Source organism: Oryx dammah, unplaced genomic scaffold (assembly GCF_014754425.2).
Source record: "Oryx dammah isolate SB20612 unplaced genomic scaffold, SCBI_Odam_1.1 HiC_scaffold_22, whole genome shotgun sequence".
Taxonomy (NCBI): Eukaryota; Metazoa; Chordata; class Mammalia; order Artiodactyla; family Bovidae; genus Oryx; species Oryx dammah.
In genome coordinates, this window is record NW_024070206.1 from 40,503,906 (window position 1) to 40,514,848 (window position 10,943).

Below are 10,943 nucleotides of genomic sequence, written 5' to 3' on the forward strand. Positions count from 1 at the left end.
GCTAACGAGGTAGGTGAATTTCACTTCAATTAAAAACAGAAAATAATAATAATAAAGATAAGCTCGTTAGCGCCCCTGCCAAGAGCAGGCTGAACTGGAGACCCTAGCGGCCCCCTTGTTAGCCCCGCATACGCCCGCCGCGGCCCAGGTCAGGACCCGGGCTCCCAAGTCTAGAGACGACGGTGCTGGAAGCGGGCGCACCCTCGGCTCCCGACACTGCCAACCCAGCCCAGTCAAGTTACTCCGCTCAGGCTCCCATGTGATGTGATCCTCAGACTGAAAAATCTGCCTGCAATTCAGGAGACCCAGGTTCGATCCCTGTGTCGGGAACATCCCCTGGAGAAGGGAATGGCAACTCATTGCATGGACAGAGGAGCGTGGTGGGGTACCGTCCATAGTCTCTCAAAGAGTGGGACGCGACTGAGCGATTAACACTTTCACTTGACGCCCAGCCCGCCGGGACCAGGCGGAACCCAGGGGCGGGGCCAACGGCGGCGGAAGGGTCGGCCCCCGGACGCCCGCCCGTACGCGGAGGGACCGGAACCCTTCAGCCGAGGGTGCCTGGCTCCGGAGGACGGTCGGATCCGGACGTCAAAGTACGCCGCTTTAGGAAGCCGGCTTCCGGAGTTTTCTTTTTGCAACCGGGTCTCTGCGGCGTGGGATATCGGCGGGAATGAGGCAGAAGCATTACCTTGAGGCCGCGGCGTGGAAACTACGAGATAGCTGCCCGGGCCAGGCCCGCTACCTCCTGTAAGAGAGGAGGGAGGGGAAGCGGGAGGCGAGCGGCAGGCGGGTGTGTCCCGTCCCTTACGAGTGTCTGTCTCTTTTGCAGCTGGGCCTACAGCTCGTCACACGGTAAGGAGGACGCCCGTTGGTTGTGGGTCGGGCTCTAGTGGCCCCGCTCCCTCCCTTCCGCACAACGAACCAGATGATCCAGAGAAATCTGATCGACCCACAGCCATTATAAACCCCCCTCCAGAGGCTTCTTAGTTCCGTAAAAAAAAGGAATGCCTTAACATGCCTTACCTTGCCTGACCTTTTATTGGCATTGACACGATTCATCAATCTACTCGAAATAGTTTCTTCACTTGGCTTCCAGATCTTCACCGAGTTCAACTCCTGCCTCTTTAGCCAGTACTTCTTGATCTGCTTTATTGGCGCCTCCTTCCCCACCCTCCAAATGATGGAGTGTCCCAGGACTCAGCCCTTGGACATCTTTTCTACCTACGCCCAATTCCTTGATGACAGTTTTTCATGCAGTCTTACGGGTTTTAAATTCTTCATACTGAGGACTTCCAAACTTATATCCCAGTTCAGACTACTCCCCTGAATCCTAGACTTATCCAGATGCCTTGACAACTTTTTTTGAATGTCACATTAGGCGAAAACTCGAGCTTTATCTCCCAACAGGACAACCCCCCTTCCCCAGTTCTTCCCATTTTAGTAACCAAAGTGAAAGTGCAGAGTGAAAAAGTTGGCTTAAAGCTCAACATTCAGAAAACGAAAATCATGGCATCTGGTCCCATCACTTCATGGGAAATAGATGGGGAAACAGTGGAAACAGTGTCAGACTTTATTTTTGGGGGCTCCAAAATCACTGTAGATGGTGACTGCAGCCATGAAATTAGAAGACGCTTACTCCTTGGAAGAAAAGTTATGACCAACCTAGATAGCATATTCAAAAGCGGAGACATTACTTTGCCGACTAAGGTCCGTCTAGTCAAGGCTATGGTTTTTCCTGTGGTCATGTATGGATGTGAGAGTTGGACTGTGAAGAAGGCTGAGCGCCGAAGAATTGATGCTTTGGAACTGTGGTGTTGGAGAAGACTCTTGAGAGTCCCTTGAACTGCAAGGAGATCCAACCAGTCCATTCTGAAGGAGATCAGCCCTGGGATTTCTTTGGAAGGAATGATGCTAAAGATGAAACTCCAGTACTTTGGCCACCTCATGTGAAGAGTTGACTCACTGGAAAAGACTCTGATGCTGGGAGGGATTGGGGGCAGGAGGAGAAGGGGACAACAGAGGATGAGATGGCTGGATGGCATCACTGACTTGATGGATGTGAGTCTGAGTGAACTCCGGGAGTTGGTTATGGACAGGGAGGTCTGTCGTGCTGTGATTCGTGGGGTCTCAAAGAGTCGGACACGGCTGAGTGACTGAACTGAACTGAACCGCATCCTTAAGATTCATTCAGCCCAAAAGCCTAGGAGCCACTCTTGTCTCAGTAACAGCCTTCCTCCCCAGGACAATATGCCAGCAAATCCTGTTGGCTTTAAAATGTATCCAACATCTAGCCACCTCTTTCCACATCCCTCTTACCACCCTGTCCAAGCCATCAGTTTCTCTCCTGAATTATTGCCAACAGCTCCCGTGCATCTCTATAGTCCAGACTCAGTCCAGCAGTCAGTGTGAGCCTAACAGAAACCTAAGCTAGATTCATGTCAGTTCTCTGCTACAAACTCTGAAATGACTGTCCACCTCAGTAAAAGTGAAGATCTTTGTGAGTCCACAGGTGTACCTATGTCATAGGTCTGCATTACCTCTTTGAGCTGCTCTCCCTTTTTTTCACTGAACTTCAACCACTGCCAGGCCCCCATGTTGTGTCATGGCCTTCGCAACTGCCCTTCCAGTACCTGGAAGTCTTACCTCACCTAAGTCTTACCTTACCTACTTGGATTCCTTCCTCATTTCCTTCTGGTCTCTTGAAAATGTGACCCCACGAAGCCTTCCCTGGCTTCCCTATTTAAGATAATAGCAGCTATATCAGCAATCCACATTCTCCTTTCGTCTTTTTTCTCCCAAGCACTTAACATTTGGCATTGTGTTCATTGTCTCTCTCCATGAATTGTGCTCTGTTCACCATGGTATCTCCCACAACCAGTGCTTGGCACATAACAGTCTCTCAGTGTAAATGAATTTTACACTTTTCAGAGCTAAGTTACAAGCATGGTCCTTAGCTTTTCAATAGTGCTATTCCTAGCACTTAACACAGGACTTACCCTTAAATATTTAGGGTGTACCCACCTTCCTTTTCAGCAACATCACCTTCACACTTCACCTCTCCCTAAATAACCATGCTTGCTTTTTCACTGTACTTGTACTCAAAAGCCCTTTACGAATAATAGATGCCTTTTCCAAATACAGGTAAAAGTTTATACTCATTTACAATGACCTTTGTCAAGCCTCTTTGAAATGTTTCTAGCTAGTCTATATAGAGTTTAATAATTTTCAGGGCATTTTAATCATATTCTGTTACAGTTCTTACCAGTCTTACCTTCATTTCCCCAGGGCTCCCCAAGAACATGAATTCTATAAAGATAGCAACTTCTTTTCTTCCATATTTATGTCTCCAGCCTAGCATGGTAGATGGTCAGTGAATGCTTTCTTGATTGCATAAAGGGCCTGGGGCAAGTCTGTTGTCCTGTTACCTTGTACTGCAGACAAAGCCCAGCTCACAACCACAAAACTGTGCTGATTGTTTAAAAAAGAAAAGTCACAATATTGTTATTTCATGATAAATGTGTTTGTAAAATTTGTGAGACAGCCTTTTTTAACTTGGTAGCAATAATGAACAACATAGCAAAGAGTGGCTCAGTTCAGCCGCTCAGTTCTGTCTGACTCTGCAACCCCATGGACTGCAGCACACCAGGCTTCCCTGTCCAGCTACCACCTCCCAGAGCTTGCTCAAACTCATGTCCATCGAGTCAGTGATGCCATCCAATCATCTCATCCTCTGTTGTCCACTTCTTTCCCCTTCACATCTTACTGTTGAGCACAATTATTTTCACATCAGCATCAGGGTCTTTTCAAATGAGTCAGTTCTTTGCATCAGGTGGCCAAAGTTTTGGAGTTTCAGCTTCAGCATCAGTCTTTCCAGTGAATATTCATGATTCATTTCCTTAACGATTGACTGGTTTAATCTCCTTGCAGTCCAAGGGACTCTCAAGAGTTTTCTCCAACACCACAGTTCGAAAGTATCAATTCTTCGGCTCTCAGCTTTCTTTATAGTCCAACTCTCACATCCATACATGACTACTGGAAATACCAGATGGACCTCTTTTGGCAAAGTAATGTCTGCTTTTTAATATGCTGTCTAGGTTGGTCAGATTTTCTTCCAAGGAGCAAGCATCTTTTAATTTCATGGCTGCAGTCACCATTTGCAGTGATTTTGGAGCCTCAAAAAATAAAGTCTGTCACTGTTTCCCCATCTATTTGCCATGAAGTGATGGGACCAGATGCCATGATCTTAGTTTTCTGAATGTTGAGTTTTAAGCCACCTTTTTCACTTTCCTCTTTCATCAAGAGACTCTCTAGTTCTTGTTTGCTTTCTGCCATAAAGATGGTGTCATCTGCATAACTGAGGTTATTGATATTTCTCCTGGCAGTCTTGATATCCAGCTTGTGCTTTATCCAGCCTGGCATTTCGCATGATGTGAAAAAGGGTGGGGACTTAACCTATCTGTTGCTAAAAAGAGTGACTCGATAGAACTATAGTGTTTTGTAAAATAAATTATTGCCAATTTATCTTTGTAGATTCTTATATTTTGAGTTTTGCTTAAGGAAAATTTGTATTTGCTCATATTAAATAATATACTCTTTTGCATCTATAATATTGATAGTTTGTGGTAACAGAATACTCTGATTTGCTGACTTTGGGGTTTTACTTGTGTAATTTTAGATGATAAAAGCACTTTTGAAGGAACATGTCCATACTGTTTCCAGTTGCTTGTTCAGGATAAATCTCGAGTGCGCCTCAAACCCAAGCCCAAACTGACACCCAAAATACAGAAACTTCTGAATCGAGAAGCAAGAAATTATACACTCAGTTTTAAAGAAGCAAAAATTCTGAAAAAGTACAAAGACTCCAAAAGTGTGCTGGTAAGATTTCAATTCCATTCTGTATAAGTAAACTAGACTTTGCTTTCATTTACGATAAGGTTAAGAATTAGCCTGAATATAACTCAGAGGTTTGTAGTAGTATATTTAGATTGTCAAAATATATATATAAGATTTTTTTCTAGTGATTACTGTTTCATCAAGAGTACAGCTTAGTTTTGTTTTTCAGTGTTACCTAAAACCAAACATAATGAACTCTCAATGCCCAGATCTTACTGTTGAGCACAATTATTTTCACAAATTTGAGGATTTCTTGAGCTCACCAGTGTGACATCATCCGAACTGCAGTTACCACTAAATATTTTCAGCTAATGGTCCTTTTCTTCAGACACAGTAAACTGTATTAGGTATACATAAGGAAAGAGCGTAAAGTATTAGGTACCCGTGTCATTTCTTCAGTCACCCCCTCCATGTCAGAGTATGTATTTAAGTTTATGTCCAGCAGAGATAAGTGTGTCTTATGTTCATTCATCAAACATTTATTGAGAATCTTACATTATGCCAAACAGTGTTATATATTGGAGATGTAAAGTAGAATAAAACAACCAAATTAAATTACTTATGGTTTACTATGTAGCGACCAGTATTAGATACACTTATGTGCATGTTCTGTGTTAAACATTTATCAACTATTCCAGTGCCTGGTTACTACCAGGCACTGTGCTGGGCATGGTGGACACTATGACAGATTAGGTCTGGCCTAAGACCTAACAACTTGGACTGGAACTGCCATATTTAGGAGGTTACCATTGCTGGACAGGTAAGTGCATTTTCCTAAAGCAACTTAAACCTCTGTGAATGCATTTTTACCTGCTCATGAACATTAGAGTACTTCTCATAAACTAGTTGGTTAATTTTGTTGAGGCCTGGGTCGAATCTGGTGCCTTGTGAGTCAGATGTGTAGAAGAGCATTTAGCTATAAAATGGACCATGTCTTGAACAATGAACCCTGAAAAGAAAGTCAACCTCTATTCCTAATGAAGTGAAGAAGGATGAGAATGTGAGAATTCATGAGCCTGGTTTTATAAATTATTTTAGACTTGTATTTATATATAGATTCACTAAGGGTCTGAAGGAGTCAATTATTTTCAGTGATATTTTGCCATATTTTATTGGGAAAAGGCTTGGAATTTTTCTGCAAAAAAAAAGTTATAAAATGTTGTAAAGGTATAAATGCCCAGATATTAAAGGATGCCTTACATATAAAAATTTAATGAATATACAGTTTATTGGGTTAAATTATAAGGAGAAGTAAGACTCACTGTTTCTTCTTTTTGTGGCAGTTGATTACTTGTAAAACATGCAACAGGACAGTTAAACATCATGGGAAGAGCAGAAGCTTTCTGTCAGCAGTGAAGAACAATCCTACCACTCCTATGAGTAAACTCAGCCTGAAGACCCCAGAGAGAAAGACTCCAAGTTCTGCAAACCTAAATCATATGTCTGGTTCCAAAGGCAAGAGCCCAGCATTTATTTTCAGGTATGTTAATCCATTAAGCTATATAAATGGCCATTGCTAACCCCTGAGTTCTAATTTCTCTGTATAATAAACACTCCCTGAAACTGCCATGCAGTTGAGAAAGTCATCACTGCACTGACTTCCAGGTGTGTTCCTCTACATCCAACCTCTCCCTGGGCCCGTTCCCAACTGCCTCTTAAATATATCCACTTCCCACCCCTGCATGTCGCCAGAGGTAACCACTCAAACCTGCCCCTCCTCCTAAGTTTCCTTAATCTGTAAATGAACACGCCCTTCTAGACATTCTGACCTGAAATGGTCGGTGCAGTTGACAGTCCTGCTCCCTCGGTCCGGGCTCAGTCAGTCACCGGTTTCTATCCATCCTGCCCCCAAGGTGTTTGCACCTGTCCTCTCCTTTTCCTCCGTGCTGCTGCTGTCTGTTCAGGTCATTATTCATCCTTTGCCACAATTACTACAATAATTCCCTGAGTCTTCCTGCTTCTAGTTTCAAACGCTTCTAGTCCAATATTTATTTAAAAACACAGTTCTGATTAGAAAAACACAGTTCTGATTAGAAGCCTGCGGTACCTCACTCTGTGCATATGAAAGACAGTGGCATGGGTTTCCAGCCCCCACTACCTGGCACCAATCTGTCTGCCTATCACTTGCCTTAATTCATCCTTTGTGTCACCAAGACAACCAGTCAGGGTTGACTTTCCTGCTCTAAACCGTTATTTTTTGCAGTTTCCCCTGTCAGAAACTCAACAGAGTAGGGATTTGTGAAATGACATGAAGTTAACTATGTGACTGGGCACACGTTTTATTTTCAGTAATCCTCAATACTCTATTCATTATGCTGATTAACAAATTTAACTCTGTACTAACTGTGAAAGGAATTTTAAACATTTTTATTACAAAAGAGTCTGGTAGCTTCTTGAAATTAAATAACAAAATTCAGCAAGGACTAGATTATTTCTGCTTATTAAAATTGAGGTTTTTATATGAGGATTGACATTTAAAATTTCAAGTCAGTTTTCTCTGTATTCCTGATTATTTTGGTGTTTGATATGATAGGAATTCATCGTGAAAGTTTCTACTTACAGGATATATGCAGATAAAAGAAAACTTGGAATATTTAAAATAATTCACTCCACATTTAGACCAAACTGCTTATTAGGTATATGCAGGAAAGAGAAAGTTATCATGTTTATCATGGTTGGGGAGTCAGAAAAGGGATGAGATTGACAAACCCCAAATATTGTTTGGGGGTTGAACACACTTGGAGAGAATGAAGTGGAAGGAGGCATAAATACACACATACCAGATGGGGAATTGTTTATTCAGTGAAATTTATAGAGAGCACCCTGTGTGCTTGGTTCTGCTAAAAAGCACTGGAATATACAGTTAGCCATACAAAATATCTGCCCTCTAGAGCTCACCTTGTGTAAGGGTGAAAATACAACAGAATGGTACCTGTATGCATAGGTTGAGATTTTTCACTTTTGAGAAAGGAAGTGGTCTTGAGCTGTGAACTAAAAAATGTTTTTGCAGTCCTTGCTTAGAATTATGAATTTTGATGTCAGTCTTACAAGGAACTCAGTCCTAATGAGACTTTGCCTTTAGCTTCCTCTTTCAGGTATGAAAGAAGCTTCTAGACACACCCCTTATACCTCCTAAATGTTGCCATTAGCTTGTTTAGTGGGGAGATTTTTTTTTTTTTTTAACAAACTGGGAATGACTTTGCTGGGTACAGCTACTGCTCATGTATGGCCGTAATTATTACAGAAGGGTAGAGAATGATTATAGTAGTAGGTATCTAGACTAAGTAGGAGGAACTGCTGTCTGTCTGTATATCTAAGTGTGGCTTTATGTTTTTTTTTCAGAACTCCTGCATCTGGACAGTCAACATCCATTTGTTCCTCAAAGCATGCGAGCAAAACAAAGAAACACTTCTCTCAACTAAAAATGTTGCTTAGTCAGAGTGAATCCAAAAAGAATCCAAAGATGGACTTTAGAAATTTCTTATCTTCTTTGTAAAAGATAGACTATGAAAATAAATGTTGAATGCAATTTCTGAAACTAAGTTAGAAAAACTGCTTTTTAAAAAAGTTACTTATTCTTAAAATAAATGGAAACTCAGGTCCAAGAGCAAACTTTTCTTGGCATTCTTCAGTGTTTATGGAGAAATACCTCCTTGGAATGAAAAACTGAACCCTGCCTGCCTCACAGGGTGATTGCAAGGATCAAAAATATATGAAAGGTAAGTAGTAAAGATAAATTTGGACAGTGAGTGGTTATATTATGATTTTCTCCTCCCCTAAGTTTTCATTATTTATGTCCTTTTCTTTCATAAGAAAATTGAGACCATTATAAGAGGTCTACTTCTTTCTAGCTGTCTGTGTTAATTCAGAAAAAGTGTACACTATAATGTTTCACTGTAAGTGGCATTTCATTTGCTCTGGTGAATACCTACTATTAGGTCTAAAATTTATACTGGAACATAACACAGTAACTATCTTAGCTTAGCTAAGATAGCTATCTTAGTTTAGCTGTCTTAAATATTTCCTGGAACATAGATATGCTTTTTTAAAATGATAGGCTAGGATTATATTCAACCTGTGTTTTAAAAGCTCTTTAAGTAATTTATAATGTTTCCAAGCCTCTTTGGTACTTAAAAGTTTAAAACTTAAATTTCTTAAGAACATACAGTGAAGAAAGGACAGTCTCTTCAGTAAATTGTACTAGGAAAACTGAACAGCTACATGGGAAAAAATGAAACTACCACTATCTCACACCATACATAAAAATTAAAATTAACTCATAGTGAATTAAAGACTTGAATGTTAAAACCTGAAACTATAAAACTCCCAGAAGAAATCATAGGCAATATGCTCTTTAACATCATCTTTGCATTATCTTTCTAGGTATGTCTCTTCAGGCAAGGGAAACAGAACCAAAAATAAATGGGATTACATCAAATTAAAAAGCTTCCATACAGCAAAGGAAACCAATAAAATGAAAACCTACTGAATGGGAGAAGATAGCTGCAAATAATATAGCTGATAAGGGGTTGATAAACTCATATAACTCAACAACAACAATAAAAATAACCTGTTAAAAAGTGGGCAGACTGCCTTGGGGCCTGGAGATGCCTCCCCTTATGGGCCTAGCCCAGCCGGAGGGGTAGAGGCTTAGAACAGGCAGCAGGGAAAGATCATGTAATCAAGAATTATTTAAACGGTTTGCTGGACTTCATTTGCCATTATGATGGGATATAAAAGTTTAAGGGCTTTTGCCAAAAAAAATCTATGAACCAGCTCTATACCAGTTCTAATAAATCTGCAAAGAGGGAAAAAAAAAATGGGCAGAGGAGCTGATGGACATGTTTCCAAAGAAGATATACAGATAGCCAACAGACACATGAAAAGATGTTCAACTTCACTAATTAGGGAAATGTGAATCAAAATCACAATGAAATATCACTTCACACCTTTCAGAACAGCCAGGATCAAAAAAGCCAACAGTGTTGGCAAGGATGTGGAGAAAAGGAAGCCCTTGTACACTGTTAGTAGAAATATTAATTGGTGTAGACACTGGAAGATGGAGATTTCTCCAAAAATTAAGGATAGAGCTATCATAAGATCCAGTTATCCCACTCCTTGCTATTTGTCCAGAGAATACAAAGACACAAATCTGAGAAGTTATCTGTACCCCCATGTTCATCGTGGCATTATTTATAATAGCCAAGATATGGAAACAACCTAAGTGCTCATCAACAGGTGAAGATTCAAAAAGGTGTTACATATATACAATGAATACTACTATGCATGATTCACATGGAATGCTCAGAATAGGAAAATACCTAATGGAATAGCTTAATGGTTGCTGAGGGGGAGGGCGGGGGAATGGGGAGTGGACTGATAAATGAGAATAGGATTATTTTTCACAGTGATGCAAATATTCTGGAAAGTCAACAGGAATTTGCTGTATGGCTCAGGAGACTCAAAACAGGGGCTCTGTATCAATCTAGAGGGGTAGGATGGGGAGGGAGATGGGAGAGGGGTTCAAAAGGGAGGGGATACATGTATACCTATGGCTGATTCATGTTGAGGTTTGACAGAAAACAAAATTCTGTAAAGCAATTATCCTTCAATTAAAAAAAATTTTTTTTAAAGAAAGTGAAAGTCACTCAGTCATGTCCATGTCCATGGAATTCTCCAGGCCAGAATATTGGAGTGGGTATTCCCTTCTCCAGGGGATCTTTCCAACCCAGGGATCAAACCCAGGTCTCCCACATTGCAAGTGGATTCTCTACCAGCTGAGCCACCAGGGAAGCCCAAGAGCACTGGATGGAGTGGGTAGCCCATCCCTTCTCCAGCAGATCTTCCCAAACCGGGGTCTCCTGCACTGCAGGCAGGTTCTTTACCAATGGAGCTACCAGGGAAGCTCCCTAAATATTCTGGAATTAGTAGTAATTATTGGGTAACTAAAAACTACCGAATATACTAAAAACCACTGAATTCTACACTTTAAAAGGGTGATTATAATGTGTAATTATCTCATTAAAGCTGTTATTTAAAAAATGAAA

The 10,943-nt window shown here is 41.1% G+C and overlaps 1 protein-coding gene across 1 annotated transcript; it reads left to right on the top strand.

The window, feature by feature from the left end:
- Positions 1-584: 584 nt before the first annotated feature.
- Positions 585-9,748, top strand: CUNH18orf21 (chromosome unknown C18orf21 homolog). The gene is made up of 5 exons (XM_040264868.1): positions 585-750; positions 833-855; positions 4,679-4,878; positions 6,180-6,376; positions 8,239-9,748. The coding sequence occupies exons 1-5, from the start codon at positions 674-676 to the stop codon at positions 8,390-8,392; spliced, it is 651 nt and encodes a 216-aa protein (XP_040120802.1). The 5' UTR covers positions 585-673; the 3' UTR covers positions 8,393-9,748.
- Positions 9,749-10,943: the final 1,195 nt, after the last annotated feature.